This window comes from Bos indicus, chromosome 26 (genome assembly GCF_029378745.1).
Source record: "Bos indicus isolate NIAB-ARS_2022 breed Sahiwal x Tharparkar chromosome 26, NIAB-ARS_B.indTharparkar_mat_pri_1.0, whole genome shotgun sequence".
NCBI lineage: Eukaryota > Metazoa > Chordata > Mammalia > Artiodactyla > Bovidae > Bos > Bos indicus.
In genome coordinates, this window is record NC_091785.1 from 30670310 (window position 1) to 30694417 (window position 24108).

General features: G+C 42.0%; 1 protein-coding gene across 2 annotated transcripts in view; it reads left to right on the plus strand.

Annotated features, from left to right (window-relative positions):
- The first annotated feature begins 2616 nt into the window (after positions 1–2616).
- RBM20 (RNA binding motif protein 20) overlaps positions 2617–24108 on the plus strand; it is a 197193-nt gene continuing 175701 nt past the window's right edge. The window contains exon 1 of one of the 2 annotated variants that reach the window (XM_019988725.2): positions 2617–3219. In XM_019988725.2, coding sequence (XP_019844284.2) covers positions 3041–3219 — 179 coding nt within the window. In that variant the 5' untranslated portion in view covers positions 2617–3040. Of the gene's footprint in view, positions 3220–3359; positions 3849–24108 lie in introns of those variants that run through there. The other variant, XM_070780818.1, reaches the window with a different exon arrangement.

Here is a 24108-nt window from a genome sequence, read left to right on the forward strand (position 1 = left end):
GACAGCAAAAGCCTCACTGACCTCAGTTTCCTGGTATGTCAGCAGGGACAGAGCGCTTCTGCAGAGTGGAACAGAGATGTTACCAACCCCTCCCCTTTTCCCATTTGTCAAGTCAGGTGACCCCTACAGCCTTTCCCTCAGGTCAGTAACCGCAAGCACATCCCGGTGTGGTGGGGGTGGTGAGGACGCAGGGCAGACAAAGGCAAACCTACTAAAGGATTCCTGAACGGCTGCAACCCCATCCCGGGAGCTTTCTCATTTTTTCCTGGAAAGGAGTGAAATGACATTACGTTAATAAATATTTTTCACTGGACTTGCTTAATACGCTGAACACCTGACTTGCAAAATGGAAAGTCTCGTTTGTTGTTATCCTGGACAATATTTTGAGGGGATCTGAGGTAGGACCAGAACTAGCTTTAGGTTTTTGCTGCAGTGCTTCCCTCTCCCTTCACATCTGCTTCAAGTTTCAGTTCTTACGTAACACATACATTGCAAATATTCAGCTACACTCACAGAAATGGCGCTTCTTAAAAACACCTTGTGTATTATTAATTTTCTCCATTTGGGGGGAAATTTTCAACTTACAGAAAGGATGGAAGAAAAGTCTAATAAATACCCTATATGTATCCACTGTTATTTTGTCACAAAAGCTAATACCTTATTTTTGAGATACAGAGAGCTGCATTTGTATAATATGAATTTCCTCTCCTCCCTCTCTCCCTTCCTTTTATCCTTTCTCCCTTCTTCCCTCCCTCCTTTCTTTCCTTCCTTTATGTTTCTGCCAGGAAAAACGTTATGAGGATGGATTAAGCTATATCAATATTATGATTTCCAGGCACTCGGCTTCCTAGAGTTTGAGATCTATTGTTCTACTCGGTTGTAAGGTTGGAAGATAAAGAATCACTTTTGTGATAACTTGCCATATCTCTTGTACCAATTATGCATCAATTATGCAGGATACATTATCTCTAATCCTAACAGTGACTCTGCAAGTCAGGGTCTCATCACTGCCAGTTTACATATTTGGTAACTGACGCTCAGAGAGACTGAGTCAGTCAACCTCTCTGGTAAAAAGTGATCTGTCTTTTTTTGACTACAAAGCTTTCTTTCACAAAGGTTTTGCCGGATTCTCAGAGGGATAGTTTAATACAAGCATATGGAAAGTTTTCCTTTCTGGGAGAGTTGCAATGTTAATTTCAGATCATTTCCCTCAACCAAGGAGGTGGGGTGGGGGGTGGCAGTGGAAGGTGGAGTTTTATGAAAACCATGGTCAGTACTTCAGTGATAGAAACTGAAAATGATGAACTAACTACTCTTAGAGCCCAAGAGGACTCTGGGACAGCCTTTTCCTAGCCATATATAGTTGAACAAATAAATCACCCTGACTTGCCCCATTGGCGAAATGAATAAACAATTGGTTCGTCTTTACCTGGGCTTTCTGGTGAGATTCAAATTTGAGAATTATGATTACTCTTACGAATACAAGGCATTGGGTGTATCATTTTATCTGTAAGGGGAAGAAGGGAGAGAGTGAGAGAAAAGAAGGAAGCCAGAGAGTAGACAGGACCCTGTGTGTACAGGAGAGAGGGACGTGGGGGAGGATCTAGGTAGGATGACAGCAAAAGGGAGGCTAAACTTCTTGAAACTGGCAGGAAAGTTGACAGAAACTCACAGTCTAGGGAGAGAAGAAATAATCTTTCAGGGGATTCAATAGTTGCTGGTCCCCGGAGAATTCATCTTCAGAATTCTGCGGGAGGAAGATGGGTTGGCTTGAGACCCCCAGGAAGCTTCGTTCCAGGCCCTGGGGCACCCTGGCGCGCGCTCTGGCTTCCAAGGCACCCAAGGGACGCCTTTCCTCGTTTCTCGGGGCGCCTGTGTCAGGATTTAGAAAGTTATGTGTCCGCCAGACGGTAAGGATCTCCAGGGTAACCACTGTCCGAGATCTTTGCCCAGCTTCTGGACGTTTCCGCGGCACCAGGTGCGTCCCCAGATCTCTGCCGGTGCTCTAGGACATTACGCTGCACCTCGTGGGGTGACTCCTCAGCGCAGGACGCCCGCGTCCACCGCCGTGAACCGCCGTGTGCAGGTGAGCTGGCGCACGGTGGCTCCCGGGCAACCAGCAGAGCTTCAGAGGCGGTGATCCTGGGGAGAGCCATGGTAGCGAACTCCTCTTCATCCTTTACTTTCCTACTGAGATTTGGCCAATAAATAACAAGAATAAAACATACACGTTGTTTTGTCTTTGAGCTCGCGGAACAGCGGCAGGTCTTGTAGAAAAGTGGGGAAATAAATGAAGAGAAATCACGGCGGCCCCACAGGCTGCCTCTGGGGATTGCCAATTTGGAGAGCCCTCGGGTCCGGTCATCTTAGACCTAGGGTTACCAGTCGCATCGACCTGAGGGAGTTGTGGGCTTTCCCCCCCGCGGGTTCGGGCCCCTCAGCCACGAGTGGCGCTGGCTGGGCACCAATCGCGGGAAGGTGCCAAGGCCCGCGCACCTCGCGCTGGCGATGCGCGCAGACGCCCGGGGCGCACTCGGTCCGCCCCGCTTGGCAGGAGCGCGCGAGGCCGCGCGCGTCGTCCCCGGGGACAGTCCGGAGGCCGCCGGCTAGCGGGAGAGGCGAGAGCTCGGCGTCCGGCGGCGGGTTGCCGTGTGTCTCGCCGCCTTACGCGGTGGAGCTGAGCTGCCGAGAGCCGACCCGGGGACCCTGAAGGCGCGCGGGTGGCGGGTGGAGAACGCAGCGCCCAGGAGCTACGGGCAGAGATCCCCTGACCACCCGGGCGCCGAACGTCTCCCGCTGGCTGGGAGACGCCCCCTGGCCCCCACCTCTGAGTGGCCCGGCTGGGCGAGCGGGACCCGCGGGAGGAGGCGGAGGCGGCGCCGCCGGGACTGCCTCCTCTCCGCCCATCGCGTCTCCTCCCCGCGCTACCGGGAAGGACAAGGGGACTGGGCACGGGGACCCCGGCCAGTGAGCGCCCGTGCCCCGGGGCCGCCCCTCGCGCGCGCTCTCCCGCCGCGAGCCCGGGCCGGTCTCGCCTCACATGGTGCTGGCCGCAGCCATGAGCCAGGACGCCGAGCCCAGCGGCCCCGAGCAACCGGACAGAGATGCCCGCAGCGTGCCCGGTGCCCCGGCGCCCCCGGCGCCCCCAGGCCCGCGAGGGATGCAGCCGCCGCCGCCGCCGCCTCCGCCCCAAGCCAGCCTGCCCCAGATCATCCAAAAGTAAGAGGAGGGAAGGGGGAGCGGGGACCTGGATGCGCTTGGGGGACGCGCCCTGGGCGCCCCCTTCTGTGGCTTCCTCTCTACGGACCCGGCTAAACTTCGCTCGGCCGCCTCGCGTTTGAAGTTTTCTTGCCCTCCCTCTCGGCAGGGTTGGTGTCATTCCGGCTGTTCGTCAGCTTGGGGAGAGGAAAACCAAGCTATTTGGGGAAAATAATTTTGTTCTTTCTCATCCCCTTTCTTTTCTCTACTGGATATTTTAAACTCAATTAGCTCAATTCCGGGGGAATGGCCTAGAGACGATATTTCATCTTTCCAGCCTCAGGAGGCCGGTGAAATGTATGGAGAGTCGCGCGCGAGTATGTGCGCGCGCGTGCGGGAGGGCGCGTCAGTAAGACGCCCGCCCGAAGAAACCACCTTAAATGGTGACCCTGATACTGGGTACAAAGGGTACCGACGGTTTGTGGACAACATAGTTTGCTTTGCCCCGCAAGAAGTGTTAACACTTTCCAAGAAGGCCCTTGCGAAGAGTTCTTAGCAGCGGAACCGTTTTCCATTAATGTTACCATCTCGTGGTTCGGCGGAACCGTGCGGCTTGGGTCGCGAATATTCCGGGCCGGACGTCCCAATGCGTGAGTAGGTTGGGGATGGCCAGTGTGCTCTCAGAAGCTCTATTCAACCCATCTGGGGGAGATAAAAGTAAAATGGTGAGGTTCCGTTCATTCTTTCCAGATTTTGTTGGACAGTTTAAGGCCTAGAATGTTGGTTTGTTGAAAGGATCTTTATTTCCCTAAAAATTTTCCTCAGTCTGTAGTGAAGTCCTCAAAACTAGGGTAAGAAGTGTTGGAAAGCCTGGACGATGAGTGCTTTGGTGAAGCTGGAGAAAGTAAGAGAAATAAACACAAGTTCAGCAAAATCAGTCCTATGGAACGAAGCGGAGGTTTTCCAGCGCTGTTGTGTTGATGCTTTGAGTTATTAAGCTTATTAAAATGTAGTAAGAGAAATAACCGGTAATGGGGCGTAAATGGAAGTAAATATTGTTTTTAAGACTAACATGTCATTGAAGAATAGTGAAAATTTATGTTTGACATCAAAGAACATTGGTATCCTGTTGCAGAACAAAATGGTTCCCCCCCTCTTTTTCTTTTGACTGGTAGAACATTAAAAGCTCCATTTATGACAACTTTTGGCTTTAGTTTGATTTTATAAAACTTTTCAACTACCTATAAGTAGCTAATTATTTGAAACTGAAAATATTTTATATTGTTATTCTGTTCCCTTTGTTTTGCAAGTCATTTCAGCTAAGATTTACTAAGTATGATGGACAGTTTAAGTACATCATTATTTAAAATTTCTCTTTAGTCCTTAATATAAAGTAACACAGAAAAGATGTTTAAAACCTAAAGTTTATTTAGTAAAAGAGGAAAAAGCCCTAATTGACTGATTATTAATTGGGAAACATCTAATGTGCTTCTTATCAGTGTCTCCTGGCTTGAAATTAGGCTGCAGGTTAAGTTTACTGAACTTGTTTTGGTATTGTAATCACCCTACATTTTCCAGTCACTTACTTTTAATTAGGAAAAAGCCAAGAATTTTATGTTCACAGAAAAATCTTTGTAAATGGGTGTCTGACTATGAAATATTGCCCGGTTGAAAATAAAGGCTATTTTTGTGGGAGATGAATCATTTCAAGTGTATATCAATTACCTCATGTAATAAAAAATTAACCTTGTAAATTCACCCCAGTTTTGAAAATTCCACCTCTGGAATATTTTACTTTAATTGATGAGCCTGAGCTGTTCAAAGATGGCCCCTTCTGCTAGTAGTTGCAGGATGGAGACCTCAGGAACTACCTGATGGCTTTTCCTTGTTTTGCACTGGTGACGGATCAGTCTTCAGGCGCCAAGTCCAAGGCTGGTGAATGTGCGCATGGGATTTGATGTTTGTGCGCTTATGTTTCAGAGTCTTTCTTTTTATAAGGATGACTTGGGTTTTGTGCTCGCCTGATCACCCACTGTGATTCTGCTGGAAGCAGGCATAACATGACAAATGATTTGCAGGTCCATCTTTAATGCGCTGAAACTTGAGCAGGTTATTTTGAAACTGCGTTTGCATAATTTAATCTGAGCAACCATTTTTATGTAGTTATGAGGTGCTGTTTGCATCAGCCATCTTTGAGAAAATGTGGCGGGGAGAGATTGCCCTCAGCGGCAAAAAGAGTTGTCCGCCTCTTGATTTGAGAATTTTGTGAAGCTAGAGCTTTGGTTGTAATTCTCTAGAGGATGGCATGTTAAATGCATTGTATTGAGGAAACGTGTTTTTTCTAGTTATTTAAATGAGGTTATTATGTAATTTGTAAGAGGAGCTTTGATTGCTTTCAAAATGATGAAGATATCAATCTTCATGTTGCATAGCGTTTAAGGATTACAATAATTTTTTCACTTAAATTCTGTGTTTACTGATCTTCTTTAATAACGTTTTCATTTGGGGTGACATCAAGGATTTTGGTAAAGTAACAGTCATGAACATGATACATACTGAATCCTATTCACCTACGTTACATTTGGTCTCAAGAGAATGAGGTGTGACAATGAATAATGTGATTGACTTTGGGGTTTATTTTATAGAATCCAGTCTCTGTATTTATGAAGACTGCATCAGAAGTTAACTACCCTGGAGGTCTTTCGTCCTGTTCAGGTGTATTTAGTTTTTTCATTGTTGTATTGTTAGCTTCAGTCAAGCATGGTGCATGACCTCTCCACCCTGGTTAACCCCTGACCTCAGGCTAGTATTTGCCTTACCTATGAAGATTATCAGCCATGTTTAGACGCATATAACTAACGTCTTATAAGATATGTGTTTTAAACATGCATTCTTTAAGCTGGCCAGTGTGGAGATATTACTGAATAAAATCTGAAGCATTATGTAAGCCATTTGGGCAAAGGAATTATAAATAACACCTTAAGAGATTTGGAATAAGTTTAGGAAATCAGAATAATTTGAGAGCTTAAAAAATATATATTATCTTCCTATGAACAGAAAAAGAACAACATTGATATGTGTCAGTGAATGTTTTACAAGGATTTATCTCCTCAAATATTCACAATATTTTATTTTCAAAAGTATTTTATTTTTTAATTTTGTGCTTTATAACCAAACCTAATTCTTGATTTATAAGAAGTTATTTATTAATCCTGATGAACATCAGAAATTACAATTTTAGGTTGTAAGTTTTAAAACTCTTCAGAATGAAAGCAGTCATTGGTTCTGTGTGCAGTGTGGAAGTCAGTTGTCAGATGCAGTTAGAAAGTATGATACTAATCATGGTGAAAATTAACCAAGCAAGCATATACATCTACGAGATGAGCACTCAGGTGATTTTCCTAAATTATTTGATTTGCAGTGAAATACTCCTGACTAATGCTTGATGTCAGGTTGCATCTTTAATTTGTATATTGATGACTTATTTTTTTCCTTTCCAGATTATTTTGGTATGAAGTAAATAAAAATCAATTATGAAAAGGAAAAAGTTTTGATTTAGCATTTGATAGTGTCACCTGCGTGTATTGTGATTTATGAAGATATAAATCCAGTTTTGATTGCTTTTTCAGTCTTCTGCCTAGAGTTAAGATGCTGGCCGGCTGTGTCTTCAGTGCACAGTGCTCCCCGGATCAGTCTAGGGAATATTATAAGTAGTCACTCTGATTGCAGATAATTTTACAGATGTCTTGTATTTGGAAGGATCTCCATGTAACTCGTATGGTGACACTCAGACAAGTTGTGTGTGATGTCCACCCACTTTAATGGGCATGTTGACAATTACTTCCAGAATCTGAGAGAAAATAAGAGTTTGCCAAAAAGGGACATTATCTCAACTCATACTTGGTCCTGTTCTGGAAAGAGGTTGGAATTTCTAACATCTGTGCCACTTTCTAACATCAGTTTGGGTCCATTTTTAGAGGAAACAGGGATACACTTGTAGAAGGAATTTTGAAAATTTTAAACACCATCTTAAACTGCACATAAGACAAGCATTCAGCAGGAGAAAACATCTGAGAGGATTAAGCATTTACCCAAAACAGGGAGGGTTCTTGACATTCTGAAAAGTTTCTTTGCTTCACTAAAAAGCCTATTAAGGGTTGTTTTTTAAAAAAGAAATTTTGCTTGAGGGTTTGTTTTGATAAGTACTTTTAGATAGTAAGTGTAGCCATCCAGTGTTTTCTCAAATTGCCAGAGATCAGTTTTATGAAATGTGGTACATTATTCCCATTAGTCACACTAAATGACTGTACATATGGTGTACACAGAGCTTTTCTAATGCCAATGCTGCACGGGAAGAAAAAGAAGACAAATTTTATCACCTATTTTATTCTTCTGTCCACTTATTCTCTTGCTACTGCTTTAGCAGTTCATCAAATTAATAATTTAAAAAACCGTATCTGTCAGTTGGAATGTGGACTTGGATCTGTTAAGTTCTTTTTGCCTATGCATAAAGTCACCAGGGGGGAAAAAAACCCCACCAGGATCGACTCACAGTGAAATGATCCCCCATTATCCAGTTTCTCTCTCTGCTTTATTTTTCTTGTGGCTGTAGGTTCTTGACTCCAGTTGAACAAATATTTCTTCCTTGACCACAACAGCTAATCCTCAAATAAACACACCAGTATAGCTCAGTTCACATCTCTGATAAACAAGAATCTACAAAATGTTAGGAACTGAGATCTAACCAAGGGATAGAATTAAAACAGATCAAACTAAACTTGAAAAACTAGAATGGAAGAAGTTTGAGACAGTGGAATTAAAACTCCAAAGGCAAATTCGTCCTCCTTGGTCCCTCTGTCAGGCAAAAGCTTAAAGGGGTCTCCTGTGCCACGAAATTCCGCTTAATCTGATTTTTTATTTCCTGACACAGTAATTACCTTGTTTGGGATGGTGTAGCCGATACGATTTTGTGTATTTTAACAAGGAAAGTCGCTGTGAATCCACAGCTGGTGTGAGTGACTGATGGCTGTGTTTAGAATAGTGCATTGAAAAGTTTTGCAGAAAGTAAAGTGATCCGTATTCCAAAATCAGGCAAAAGACGGTAATTAGCAGCTTGTAGAAAGGAGCACATGGCAATTCCCTTTCTGGTTAATGAACCTGACTGGATCTTGCTGATGTGTGTGTTCTGGAAGCTTCATGTTGCCTCTTCCCACTAGTGAGAAGACTGGGAAATCCTGACTTTAATTAAGTAGGCACATTTTTAATCAGGAATGTGAATTTGGTTTCCAACAACCACCAAGGGGATATTGGCAGTGGGCTGATATTTTGCCTGGCGCAATGGGTGGTCACTGTTAATTCCACCCAACTAAGGTTTCAGTCTTCGACATTTTCAAGACAGCAAGTTGGGGGTATTTTGGATTTAAGGCGTATATCCATCTAATAGGATAAAGTCTTTACAGTGGCAGAAGTTACAGACAAGTTAATTGAGCCTCTCTTTTACTACAATTCCTGCTGGGTTTTATAAGATAAATAAGTCCCCTGATAGTTTACAAGGAAACTTTTCCAGCTCGCTGACAGCAGCTCTGTCAGGGGGATGGTCCATATTGATGGGAATGTACTTTATGAGCAAAACAGGAGCTGTGAAGCAAGTTGAATGAGGATGTGTTAATAACTTGCAGCTCAATTTGCCAAATAATTCTTTCCATGTGTTCAAAAGCAAAAGGCTGGAGGTCATGCCTGCATTTGGGGGTGGTTGTCACCCCATGAAGATAGTTTTCACGCCACTTTTCCCTTCTTTAATGTGGGTATTTGCTTCAAGGATGCACCAGAGCTATTTGCTGCTCTTTCTTTGCACCTGCTTTCTCTGGATCACAGTGATGACCCACCAGTTCTCAGTTGCCACTTCCACTCCGATCTAAACCTGGAAACCTCCATTCACGGCTGTCTAAACATCCTGAGTACTTTTCATTGGTGCAGCTTGTCTGCAGACTGTCTTCCAGATGTGTTTTTGGTTCTTATTAGACCCACCCTTAAGCCTGACCTCCAGTGCTATGATGCTGAAGGAGAAGACAAGGTAATATATATTTTAAGGACGTATTCATTTCACAGAGTTACTTCTTTGGCTCTATTTTGAATTCATTACTGAATTGAATGACAGGTAGGATCTTTCTGGTGTTGTCAAATGTAAAATGAGTATCTTTGTATTAAATTAATAGTTGGGTTTCTGACAAAGAGGGTCAGAGAGGAAAAGGAAACCCTGGATTGGGAGCGGGTAACCTGGACACATCAATTAATCTTCCTAATCCTGCTTCTCCAGGGTTTGGAAATGATCAATGTCAGTTCCTTCCAAGAATAAAATTATGTGAATCCCCAGGAATATTGCTGAGTGCTTATCACTGTAGGAGGCCTCTCCTTGCCTTCACATGTGATGGAGAATCAGTTACATTTTAATCAAGGGCTCAGGTACATGTTTGTGAGACTGATTACTCACGGAAACAGCAGTAGCCACAAAAAGAGAATTAAAAGTGTTCTTCAGCACTTGCAAAGTGCTGGATCAATGACATTTGGATCAATGACATAATTTTAAAACAGGTGGATTCTAATGTCAGTGAAAAGGAGGGCATTTCATACTGTTTCCTAATTATTACCAACTTAAAAAAAATAAAAACAAATACTTTGGAATGTTCATTATTTTGGAATGTTAAAGTGAATGCTTGAGTTTGTAGAAAGAGTATGGTTCTTAATTTGGGAAACAGATCTAGTAATTTTCATGTGTCTAAATTAGATTGTATTGAATATAGGCAGGTGGGAGTGTGTTTGGTGGCGTTATTATTTTTAAAGGCAGAAAACATAAGCATAGGCCGACAGACATTTGGAGGAGCCTGCTGGCTGCCCAGGCTAGGACTAGATGCTGCCTGCTGTACTCATTTGCCGCAGCCTGGGCCGCAGACTCGCCCAGAACTCTGCGCCGACAAACACTTTGCAAAGAGATCACAGTTATCCAGAAGCTGGGCCTCAGGTTTCTGAGTGCCTCCTTGAAATCAAAGAGATCAAACGTTGCTTCCAGAGCATTCTAAAGCCCAGGTCTCCTCAGGGCCCTGCATGCTCCTGGGCTGGCAGGCTCACTGTAGTCTGGAGTTACGGGAGAGCCTTTATTTAATACTTGAAAAGAGATTTTTTTTTTAAACTTTTATGAAAAGGGAGAGGGGTAGTGTGATTAAATCTTGATTTAGATACTTTGTTATTTACATAATGAGGATGAACTTGAGGATATTTATTGCAGCATTGTCTAGAAGGACAAAAAATTACAAACCACCCAGATGTTTCTCATTGAGAAAATAAATCACGTGCTTGTATAATAGCATGTACCATTCATCCATTAGAATGATGCCTTTATTCTATATTTGTTAATATGGAATGTAAACCATATAATATTGTTAACTAAAAGAATTACAAACAGCACATATATTGGGATCTTATGTTTTTTAAAAAACCTTTATGAGCATGTGCTGGTTCCTCAAGCCTGAAAAACCATCTAAAGAACAAATAAAAGATATTAATAGTGGTTTTAACTCTAGGTGGTGCAATTAGAGTGGTTTGTCTTTCTTTTTTCCCTTTTTATAGTTTTTTTTTTTTTTTTTCCAGTGAGCATGTATTAATTTTCTAATCAGAGAGGAAACACTTATTTCCATTAAAAAAAAGAAGGAATAGACTTTTCACATTGGCATTGCATGTTGTCTGTAAGACTGAATGAGCCATTCGCATCTTAAATTTTAGATCTGGAAGGCATCTGAGAGCTGCTTTAGCCCAGCCGCCCTGTTTTTCAGGGTAAGGCAAGTGAGCATCAGAGAAGTCAAGAGAATTGTTTGAAGTCATACAGCAAGTGGGGGTCAGGCTAGCATAAGAATCCTCATAATTCTGTCTGTCGTGTTTTCTGTTATTTGCCCTTTTCTCCTGCCTGGAAATGAGCGAGAAGGAAATGGAGAGCATTCCTTTTTATCTGCCAGCTCTAGTCGACCTCTGAAAGAGAATTTTGAAAATTATCTCTGGGTGTGTTATCTCCTCCCATCTCTCCCCACAAAGATCTTTCTGTTTTCTTTTTTAAAAAATTATTTATCTATTTTTGGCTGCACTGGCTCTTCATTGCTTTGCCGGGGCTGTCTCTAGTTGTGGCAAGCAGAGGTTACTCTGTTGCTGTGCTAGGGCTTCTCATTGCGCTGGCATTTCTTGTGCCAGGCTCTAGGCACACCGGCTTCAGTAGTTACAGCATGAGGGCTCAGTAGTTGTGGCTTGAGGGCTGTAGAGTGTGGGCTCAGTACTTCCCACAAAGATCTTTCTACGTGTAGGGGTAGACTGGGTCTCTCTAGGGCATCTCACACTCTGTTCCATATTTCCAAACAGAAGCAGTGTCACGTATTTTTCTTTAGCACCTGGAAGTAAATTGCATAGCCATGATGCTGTTGTCGCATCTAAGATGGTTAGTCTTACTTAAATGATTTCTCCAATAAACACTTAATTTTTAACTTTTTCCAGTTGTCAGAAAAATGTCTCATATAGCAATTCTTAAACCCCTCTGGTTCAGATTCAAGTACATTGTTTATGGTATCTCTTTGAATTTAGCACCTGCTAAACTTTGAATTTAGTACCTGCTCTTTTCTGCTCTTCGTGACCAGAGTCCCCACTACAGAATGAACCATGAACTGAGGACTTCCCTGGTAGTCCAGTGGTTAAGACTCTGTCTTCCAGTGCAGGAGGCAGGGGTTCAATCCCTGGTTGGGGAATTAAGGTTCCATATGCAGTGGGGTATAGTCAAATTCTTTTTAAAAAATAAATATGTAAAAAAATAAGAAGGAACCATGATCAGGATGTATTTGTTGTTTCCTCATGGCCAGATTCAGGTTAAGCATTTTGGCAAGGGTATGCATTCAACAGGTGATATATGTTCCACTAAGTTTGATCCCTTGGTTAACATGGTCACTGCCAGATCTCTCTATCTAATCTGTCTATGATTAGGTTGTCTTTGGAAGTGATCCTTTGAGACCCTCTGAATACCCTGTTTCCCAACAAACTTTCGTCTAGTGATTTTATCTTTTAACTTGACCACCTTAAACAAACAAACAAGCAAAAAAAAAAACCCTTCTCAATGAAATTCCTGGAACTGGAAACTTAACTAAATATCACTTTAGAATAGGTAATTTGGATAAATAGATTAAATCAGACAGCCTTGCAAATATGTTTGCATTGTTATCTGGAGCCTCTGGATTTTTCTAGTCTTGACCTGATAAGAAAGGACTTAATTGATGGGCCTGCCGCTTTCCATGTAACCCCTCCAGAGACATTCTGTCCTGAGCTGCAGTACTTTTTAATGTCCATACAAAGTGAATGTAAACCCCTTTTAATGTTGAAGCAGTGAGTGGGCGATAATGTCATTTTTGCTAGCTGGCACAATTTGGGGGGCATCCTCAAAGCTCAGTTGACTCTTTGCAGAAACCTTTAATCTCCTTTTTCAAAATCACTATATGAAGCCGACTTTAAAAATGACTGATGACTTGCCCTGGGGCCTAAACTGGATGAGTCTTGGAGTTGGTCTGTGCCTACCAATTTGTTCATGCTTTTTAGATTTAAGTTACACAACTATTTTTGTCTCTTCTCGATTGGTACTCTTATTTTCATGCACAAAATATGTATGGGTGGGGAAAGTGGTGTGGAGTAGTGAAAAGAATCAGGAATAAGCATGCTCTGTGTTCTGGATTCAGCTTTGCCACCACTAGCGCTGAGCCTCAGTGTTCTCATCTGTAAAAGGGAATAGTAATAATTACGTGAATAACACTGAACATTCATTGAGTGATTCCTGTGAGTCAGCCAATAGTCTCAGCACTTTATATATGTTTAATATCCAACAATAATCCTGTGAAGTTAATGCCCCTATTCACCCCATTTTACAGATGAAGAAATCAAGTCACAAACTTCAAAGGGCTCAACAAAGCTAAAGGAAAATAGTATTTATGAAAGAACTGGTGGTGTGGGGCTGGGATGGGAGAATGTTATATAAATTCAAGTGATCATGTCATCTGTATGTAAATATCTGCATCCTCAGAATAATTATTTAAAAACCCATTATTTACAAAGAAAATATTATTATGGAAAGATTACGGAAATAAATTTGAAACTCTGCCAAATTTAATTTGAGACAAACTAAGCAGTCTGATCAGAAACCTCTTTTTCCATTTCTGGTGGCTTTAAGTATTACTTTTGGTTTAAAGTGAAATCCATATCCCAATTTAAATTCCACGAGCAAATCTGACTCTGGCATTTGATTCACTGTCTTATTCTGTCGTTATGCATGTTAGGCAAGATCTGAACTGGATGCTCACGGAGAGTACATAAACACTTATAATCCTCTCAGCATGTGCTCAACTAATAACAGATATGATCGTTTGATTTGCAGAGTGAGCCTCTGCCAAGTTCTACCAGACCTTTTTTGAACCAATTCAAAAAACCAGGATTCAGCAATGATTAAAGTGTCCTAGGTGCCTATTAATAGCAAAAAGAATTTCTGACTTGAAACATGGCCACATCAAGCTCGCTTAGTCTCCACCAGACATACTCTTGAACGGTTTTAGCAGATATTGTTACAGGTGTTCTTTTGCTTTAAGAAACCATTGAATGTAAAAAGCACACTTAATAGAATCAATAAATCAGGGAAAGATTGTTTGCTTTTGACTTTCAAAAGGGTTTATAGCAAAGATCCTCTAAACAGTTCCCCCGTGTATTTCAAATATAAATTTAGTAAGTGTAAGAATTTAGAGGGCCAGGGATAATTTTTAAAACATTTGTTGATCTTTTCTCAGTTTTGCAGAAGTGTAATTGAAGTTCACTAAGCTGTACATGTTTAAAACATCCATCAAACAATAAAGATAGTAAACATTTGTATCACCCCCAAGAGTTTCTTCATGCCTTTTATAATTTATCCTTCTCTCTTTTCCTTAACCCCTTTCCTCTCAGGCTACTAGTGATCTAGCATTATAGATGAGTTTGCATTTTCTAGAATTTTATACAAATGAAATCATAGTATGCACTCTTTTTGTTACTTGGCTCTTTCACTCGCATAATGATTTGGGGGGAAATAATATTTTTCAAAACTGTGATAAAATACATGTACATTAACCATTTTAATGGTTTTCAAGTGTAATTTGGTCGTTTTAAGTATATTCACAATGTTGCTTAACGGCTACTGCTGTCTGTTTCCAGAACATCTGCATCCGCCCGAAAGGAAACCCTGTCCTCATTAAGCAGTTGTTCCCTCCTCTCCCAGGCCTTTGGCAATCACTAATCTGTTTTTTCCGTGTCTATGGACTTGCCTGTTCTGGACAGTTCATATAAATGGAATCATATAATATGTGGCCTTTTATATTAGCTTTCTTTCCCTTAGTGTAGTATTTTCAGGGTTCATCCATATTGTGACCTGTATCAGTACCTGATTCCTTTTTATTGCTGAGTAATTGTATGGATAGATAATGTTTTGTTTTTCCATTCATCAGTTGATGGATTTGGGCTGTTTCTACCTTTTGACTATTGTGAACCATTCTGCTATGAATTTTGTGTGCAAGTTTTGGCTTGAACATCTGTTTCCAATCCGTTTGGGTATGTATCTTGACGTGGAATTGCTGAGTCATATGGTAATTCTGTGTTTAATTTATTGAGGCACTTCCAAAGTGTTTTCCAAGTAACTGCACCATTTTACATTTCCACCAGTAATGAATGAGGGTTCCAGTTTCTTTTCAGCTTTGCCAACACTTGTTATTTTCCATTAAAAAAAAAAATTTATGGCCATCCTGGTGAGTGTGAAGTGCGATCCCATGGTGGTTTTGATTTGCATTCCCTAATGACTAATAACGCTGAGCATCTTTTCATGTGTTTGTTGTGTTTATCTTTTTCAGAGAAAAGTCCTTTGTCTCTTTTTAAACGGAGTTGTTTATTTTTTTGTGTGAAGTTATGAATCAGATTCACTGAATCCTAGACCCTTATCAGATACATGATTTGCAAGTATTTTCTCTCATTCTGTGAGTTTTCTTTCAGCTTACAATTTTATCTGTTCTTTTGCGCATATCGAAAGTTTGGTCCTTTTCATTGCTGAGTGGCTTTCTGTTTTATGGATATGTCATACATTGTTTACCACTTACCTGCTGATGGACATTTACACTGTTTCCAATTTTTTGGCTATTACAATAAAGTTGTATGAATATTTCTTTGCAAGTTTTAATGTGGACATGTCTTTAGTTTTCTTAGGTAAATATCTAAGCCAATGATAATTCAACCTTTTGGGAGCACAGATGTTATAAATAAGAATCAGTTTGGGGGAGATGAAAATTCCTTTGAATTTTTATGACTGTCTTTGAATGGAACTTATTGATACGATCCTTCAGGGCTTTTAAAGAACACACACTTTATCACCTTAGTTTTCAGTGTCAATCTCTCATTAGCTTGGTTCTTTTCCTTCTATTGATGATTCTTCTGTCAATAAGTTTTCATTTGACAAATAATTATTACTCTGGAAATTGGGCTACAAGGCGAATAAGAAAGCAAAACTTCAAGCTGAAAGGGGCCCTGGAGATCATCTGATTCAGTTCTCTTGTAGAAAAGGAAGCCAGGTCCAGAAGGAAGATGAGATTTACCAAAGGCCACTTAGCTGTCAGAGAAGTTCAGTGAGCAGAGGAAACCTTCGTGTCTGTGAGGGTAAATTTAAGTCTCCTAGCGATGAAGGGTCTACAGATGCGACAGTGCAGGAGGGATTGGACAGCACTGGTGTCCTGCCGTGCTCTGTGGCTCACAAGGCACTGTTTTTCCTCCTAGGTTATCCCATTTAATCCTCCAACAGCCCTGTGAAGTAGGTAGGGATTAAGTAAGTACGAGGAGTTCAGGGTCCTCCCGCCAGTGATTGGAGAGCCCAGGCTCAGAGCCCAGCTCTGACCCGCTCCAGTTTACACTGCCTCCTTCCTGGGGAACCCCTCCCCACTTTCCGTGCCCACCACCTCTTCCCCAGGCCTCCCAGTGGGGCCTGTCCTCAGATCTTTCTTTTCTCTACGGGAGCACAGTGCTAACCATATCATCTGCTTGCTTAAAGCCCTGGGGAAGTTTCTCGTCGCCTGTAGGTCGAGATTCAAGCCCCTTCTGGCCTTGCCCCCCATTAACTCTCTCTGTTCTCTCTTGGCTGCCATCCCGTCCCATTTCCTTCACCTGAACTACCTTCTCTCTCCTCAGATGGAACATTCCTTTTGTCTTCAAGGATGGGGTGAGAGCCTGTTTCCTGTAACACTCTGTGGCCTCACCTGTAGCATTCACCTCAAGCTCAGTCCATGGGGTCACAAAGAGTCAGACACAACTGAGCGACTAACGCACCTCCTGTTGGTCTTCCCTGAACACCCTGCAGAGTCTTTGCAGGCAGGACCACTGTCATTTGTCTGGGTGTCCTCAGCGTCTGGCAGGGTCCCTGGCACATAGTATGTTGAGTCCATGAGAGATGGAGCAAGTTAGCTGCAACCTAACTTTCGATCTCAGCAACTTTGTGACGAGAAAATCCACTTGGAAGGGCCTCATGGCTGAGAACTGATGGGAGACCAAAGCTTGGTGTTTGGTCTTTATGATTGGAGAGGTGGTCTAAGCAGTTGGGTGTGTGGGGGCACAGACTCAGGAAGTAAGAAGCTCTAGCTTAGGGCCGGATGCCACCTTCAAGTCACAATGTGGGCCGAGGTGCAGGGCTTCTGAGAGAGTGCGGGCTTCTCACAGGATGTGAGGTTGGTTGTAAGAATCAACGATGTGACACAGGAATATAGGAAGGACATGCTGAACACACGTTTGTCTCAATGTAACCTGGCTTTCTGTCTCACTCCACCATCTCCAGCCGGGGACCTGATTGTGCCTTTAAAGGCACAGGAAATTTCCAGGCTGAATTTCTTCTCTGAGATTCATTTCAAACAGGGGAAGTTTGAAATGAAACGGGACCACTTGGGACATCCTTTAAGCCCCATTGCCTCAAAGCTTTCCAAGAAAGAAATTTCTAGGTCACAAAAAGGGTTTTCAAGCCCTCCGTGAATACTCTGCTTATTTCAAGCAATTTCTAGAACAACACAATTCAAGACGACTGCAACCCTCAGATACTTTGTTGTTACCTTGACACTGTGATGATGGTGACAGTTTAATTGTGGCAGTGCTAATGACAGTTGACCTGTGACAGCTGCAAAAAGGAGTTGCCCCCGAAATAATTTATTTGTCATGATTTCCCACTGAGATCTACTTTGACCACTGTACTTCAGTTGCATCCTGTATCTTCCAGTCCAAACTCCCTTACTTTGTTCTATCTTTTCCATAGTACTCGTCATCTTCAAACAGATTATATCATTTACTTATTGTACTTATGTATTATTATTATTATTTTGGCCATACCATACAGCATGCAGGATCTTCGTTACCTGACCAGGGATCAAACCCATGTTTCTGCAGTGGAAGTGTAGAGTCTTAACCACTGGACCACCAAGGAAGTCCCTATTTATTATGGTTTCCTTGTCTGTTTTATTTCCTAGCATCCTGCCTGTGCCAGTGAGCTTTACCCAGTGATTTATACCCCCATCAGTGGGTAAAGAATCTTATCTGCCTGCAATGCAGGAGACACAGGAGAAATGGGTTCAATCCTTGAGTCAGGAAGATCCCCTTGAGGAAGGCATAGAAACCCACTCCAGTATTTTTGCCTGGAGCACCCCATGGACAGAGGAGCCTGGCAGGCTACAGTCCATAGGGACGCAGAGTCAGACACAACTGGAGCGACTGAGCATGCATGTGTGCACACCTAAGAACAATACCTGGTACCTAGAAGCAGTTCACTAAATATTTGTTGAATGACTAGATGAAATGCCAAGTTTAGTTAATGACACATGGTACCATTTGTTTCCTCTTTGAGTCCACCTAAGATGTGAACTCTGTGGGCTACTGGATCTGAATTTTGTGGTTCTGTAAACTGAAGCGAAATTCCAAGATGTTAGAGAATCGTAAACTTCCAGATGTTCAAGCTGGATTTAGAAAAGGCAGAGGAACCAGAGGTCAAATGGCCATCTATTGGATAATTGAAAAAGCAAGAGTTCCAGAAAAACATCTACTTATGCTTTACTGACTATGCCAAAGCCTTTGATTGTGTGGATCACAACAAACTGTGGAAAATTCTTAAAGAGGTAGAATACCGGACCACCTGACCTGCCTCCTGAGAAATCTGTATGCAGGTCAAGTAACAACAGTTAGAATTGGACATGGAACAACAGACTGGTTCCAGATCAGGAAAGGAGTATGTCAAGGCTGTATATTGTCACCCTGCTTATTTAATTTATATGCAGAGTACAGCATATGAAATGCCAAGCTGGATGAAGCACAAGCTGGAATCAAGATTGCCGGGAGAAATATCAATAACCTCAGCTATGCAGATGATACCACCCTTAGTGCAGAAAGCAAAGAAGAGCTAAAGAGCCTCTTGATGAAAGTGAAAAAGGAGAGTGAAAAAGTTGGCTTAAAACTCAACATTCAGAAAACTAAGATCATGGCATCTGGTCTCATCACTTCATGGCAAACAGATGGGGAAACAATGGAAACAGTGACTTTATTTTTGGGGGCTCCATAATCACTGTAGATGGTGACTTCAGCCACGAAATTAAAAGACACCTGCTCCTTGGAAAAAAAGTTATGACCAACCTAGACAGCATATTATAAAGCAGAGACATTACTTTGCAAACAAAGGTCCATCTAGTCAAGGTTATGGTTTTTCCAGTAGTCATGTATGGATGTGAGAGTTGGACTATAAAGAAAGCTGAACGCCGAAGAATTGATACTTTTGAACTGTGGTGTTGGAAAAGACTCTTGAGAGTCCTTTGGACTGCAAGGAGATCCAACCAGTCCATCCTAAAGGAAGTCAGTCTTGAATATTCGTTGGAAGAACTGATGCTGAAGCTGAAACTCCAATCCTTTGGCCACTTGATGTGAAGAACTGATTCATTTGAAAAGCCCCTGATGCTGGGAAAGATTGAAGGCAGGAGGAGAAGGGGATGACAGAGGATGAGATGGTTGGATGGCATCACCGACTCAATGGACATGAGTTTGAGTAAGCTCCGGGAGTTCGTGATAAATGGGGAAGCCTGGCGTGCTGCAGTCTATGGGGTTGCAAAGAGTCAAACACGACTGAGTGACTGAACTGAACTGAACTGAACTGAAAGGATCATAGCCTCTGCTCTGGTGTGATTCTTGGACGTAAAAGAAGGTACAGAACCTGAGCTGCTCCTGCTGACATCAGTAACTTGGTCTCTTATTGTGGCTCTGGCAGTGGCCAGTCTCATTGGACTCTCTTTGGCAGAGATCTAAGCTGTGCATCCAGTGGGATCTTGATGTTGGTTGAAGAGCAACAGGACTGGGTCTCATTCAGTCCCTTGAAATAAGGGGATATACTCTACTCCAAGTCGAGCAACAGGCGATGAGTAAATAGATGTGGCTCTATCCTCTCATACTACAAGGACCATCTCTGTGTGCTGTAACAGAGAAATGCCAAGGATATATCAAGCAGAAAAAGTAGGGTGCAAAAAGTGTGTATAGTTGGCTACCTTTTGTGTAAGAAAAGGGGAGAATAGGAACATATGTATAATATTATCATGTAAATTATATGTATATATATTATATACAGATTTTATGTATCAGTTCTGTTCAGTTCAGTCACTCAGTCATGTCCAACTCTTTGTGACCCCATGAATTGCAGCACGCCAGGCCTCCCTGTCCATCACCAACTCCCAGAGTTCACTCAAACCCATGTCCATCGAGTCAGTGATACCATCCAGCCATCTCATCCTCTGTCATCTCCTTCTCCTCCTGCCCTCAATCCCTCCCAGCATCAGGGTCTTTTCCAATGAGTCAACTCTTCACATGAGGTGGCCAAAATATTGGGGTTTCAGCTTCAGCATCAGTCCTCCCAATGAACATCCAGGACTGATCTCCTTTAGGATGGACTGGTTGGATCTCCTTGCAGTCCAAGGGACTCTCAAGAGTCTTCTCCAACACCACAGTTCAAAAGCATCAATTCTTCGGCGCTCAGCTTTCTTCACAGTCCAACTCTCACATCTATACATGACCACTGGAAAAACCATAGACTTGACTAGATGGACCTTTATTGGCAAAGTAATGTCTCTGCTTTTGAATATGCTGTCTAGGTTAGTCATAACTTTCCTTCCAAGGAGTAAGCATCTTTTAATTTCATGGCTGCAGTCACCATCTGCAGTGATTTTGGAGCCCAAAAAAATGAAGTCTGACACTGTTTCCACTGTTTCCCCATCTATTTCCCATGAAGTGATGGGACCAGATGCCATGATCTTAGTTTTCTGAATGTTGAGCTTTAATGTATACTTTGTTAAAAAAAAAAATACTAGAAGGATAAACAAAAGAAGACCTGATAAAATGAGTACCTCTGAGTGCAGGTGGAGAAGAGGGTTGAGGTAGTGAGAATGAGAGTCATGTTATAGCAGGTTTTGTATAGGCATAGAGGGTAGAGGAGAGGGCGTCCAGGAAGGACCAGCCCAGATATTTGAGGAAGCCATTCTGAGCTGGTTCTGAATCTCAGCATAAGAAGGTCTTGTGAAGTAGATGGGAGAGGGTGGGATCTAGATGGAGGTGGGAGAAAAGACTCATTTTCTGAGAGGAGAAAAACCACGATGACCTGGGAGCCTCAGAGTAATTCCACATGACTGGAGATCAGAATGTGTTTTTAACTAATGGGATGGAGTGTCTGGGAATGGCTAGCACTGAGGATGCAGACAGGCAGGATGCTGGTGATACAGAACATGTTTCTCAAGGTAAGGAGTTTGGATGTTCTCTTTTGAGTAGTCATTTGTGAGCAGGGGTCTGATGTAATGAGATCTGTTTTCTGGAAAGATTATATTGGTATTGGAGAAGGATAAATGGCAGAGTTTTGTGCATGTGTGCACAAGTGTTTGTGTGTGTAGGTGCGCTCCTAGAGGTGGGTTGGGTATAGTTGGGAGGCCGCTGCACTGGTTGGGCAAAAGATGATGAAGGTCTGAAACGTGGAAGCACCACAGCACAACAGTTAAAGGTAGGCTTTAGAGCTGGAATGCCTGCGTGCACATCCTGGCTCCCTATTTGCTTGCTAACTGTGTGACCTTGGACAAGTAGCTTCACTTCTCTGCTCTTTCATTTCTTCAGGTTTAAAAGGGGGCTAATAGGGCATCCACCTCATAGTGTTATTGTGAGGTAAATGAGTAAATGAGATAACACATGTAACAGTGCCTAACCTTAGACTCTGGGAGGATCCTGTGCGGAAAAGGAGGCTGGGGGAGATGTTCTGCGGTGGATGTGGACGGGAGCCAGTATCCACGTGTGGTGCCATCATAATGCACATCAGATCTTACTTGTTAAACAGGGGGAAGGAGAGGGCACTGAGGAGTCTCCCGGTCTCCTCCGTGAACTTCAGTTTCAGTTCAGGGAACCACTTGTAGTTTGCAAAGACCTAAGCTAACCTGTGATATTTTCAATCTGAATGTTTAATATTGTGCTTGATTTCTCTGACATGAAAAGAATTATGTGTAAACTGTATATTTAAAAGTCAGGAAAGGTGAGGGATAAAGGCAGTTCCTTGAGCACATCATTGCCCTTTCTCAAAAGAAATTTCCTTTGTCCAGAATATGGAGAATTGAATTAGATGGCTTTGGTTAAAATCCCTTTCAGGGATTTTAAAGGAAGTCCCCTGAGATGTCAAGAGATTTATATATATATATATATATATATATATATATAAAATTTAGCATGTAAGACTTATCACCTCATGATGGGAATACAAAAATGGCACCACCTCTAAGGAGAGGAATTTGACAATATTGAGCAAAATTACACGTACATTGTCTTTTGACCACACAATCCTATTTATAAGATCTATTCCAAAAATACACAGGTGAAAATAAGAAAAGACGTGCAGAGGGTATTCTGTGGTGGCATTACTTGTAATAGCAGTAAGCCACGGGACATCTATACAGTAGGATGCTGTAGGGCTATATAAGGAAGCAGAATTATCTCTCTGCACAACTACGGCTATGGAATGGTCTCCGGGGTGTACTGTTAAGTGAAAAAAAGCAGGGTGCAGAAATAATGGATAGCATATTACCTTTTATCTGAGAAATACATATATATTTGCCTGTTATTAAAAGAAATGGAAGAGTAAACTAAAATTTTACACTAATAAACTAATAAAATTTACGAATACTGAATAACCTATATGGAGTGGGAAGAAATGGATGGGTAGGTCAGGGTCAGGTCAGCTAGACTGTTAAAAAAATATTTGTTTATTTGACTGTGCTGGGTCTTAGCTGTGACACGTGGGATCTTTAGTTGTGGCATTCGGATTCTTAGGTGCAGCATGTGGGATCTAGTTCCCTGGCCAGGGATTGAACTTGGGCCCCCTGTACTGGACAAAACAGAGTCTTAGCCACTGGACCACCAGGGAAGTCCCTAGACTGTTTTGAATGTATTTTGTTTTATAGATTTGACTTTGGAACACTATAAATATTTTCCTTAACTCTAAACAAAATTTAATTAAAATAGAAAAATTCACCCAATCAAGATGAAAATAAAAGGTTTATGTATCAAGTTGGTAGCTTAATCACACAGAGAATTATTTCACATACTTTAAAACATAATAATTTGATTATACAGCTAAGTGGAATATATCTTAAGGTCAAAACAAATTCTAAATAAATCTTAAGCTGTTTTCAGTAATATTGTTAGTAATAATATTGGTTTTACTATTTTGAATCTATTATATATATATGTAGTAATTATGTTAAAATAATCAGAAAGCAATATTTTTAGTATGATTTTATAATCAAAGATGTTAAGTAAAAATCCTGTAACCCTAAATTTTTGAAGATATTGGTGTGAAAGCCTGATATGCCTTCTCTTTAACAAGTGAAAAAGTATTTCCCAACTTTGTCCACTGAGAAGCCAGAAATAAGGACCAGCTCAGTAGCAATGAGCACCTGTAACACCTAGATTGTGGCTTCTAAATGCAAGTCCCCACTAGGCTGAGGGCAGGAGGAGAATGGGGCAGCAGAAGATGAGATGGTTGGATGGCATCCTTGACTCAAAGGACATGAGTTTGCACAGACTCTGGGAGACGGTGAAGGACAGGGAAGCCTGGCATGCGGCAGTCCACGGGGTCGCCAAGAGTCAGACATGACTGAGCACCTGAGCAGCAACACTAAAAGGGACTAAGGAGCCTGAGAAAAATGGCTGATTCCAGTTCTGGGACAGGAAATGTACAAAATGAGTTGACTTATCTTGTATCAGAAAACAAAGGAGCTGTCAAAGACCACTTGTGTCCTGTCAAAAGGACTTGGGAACCAAGTTAAAGGGCTTCCCAGTGCCCAAATATGGAATAATTTGAGCATTAAAAAGAGTAACTATAGTGGATTAACACATATTAAATATGTTCCAATGTGTAAAATGCATGAGTTAAAAATTCAGTGGTTTTTCACTGGAGGATGTTGGGGAACCAACTCATTCTGAACACTGTTCAAGAAAGGGAATGAATCAGACATTCATTCTGTCCTTTCTTATTGGTTACCTCATCCAAACTGGATGAGGAAAAATCCTTTTGTAGAAGAACTTTCTAATGGATGGATCAGCCTGGTGACATCAAACCCACTGATCAATCTTAACGTCACAAAAAAGAAAGACTTCCAAGCATCACGTGCCTACTGTTGCAGTAGGAAGTACACAACACCATAAAAAAAAATAGAAGCTCAATCTATGCCAGACTCAAGATCGAACCACCAGTTCATAGAAAATACAGGGAACAGAGGAACATGTCAAAACAACACCACA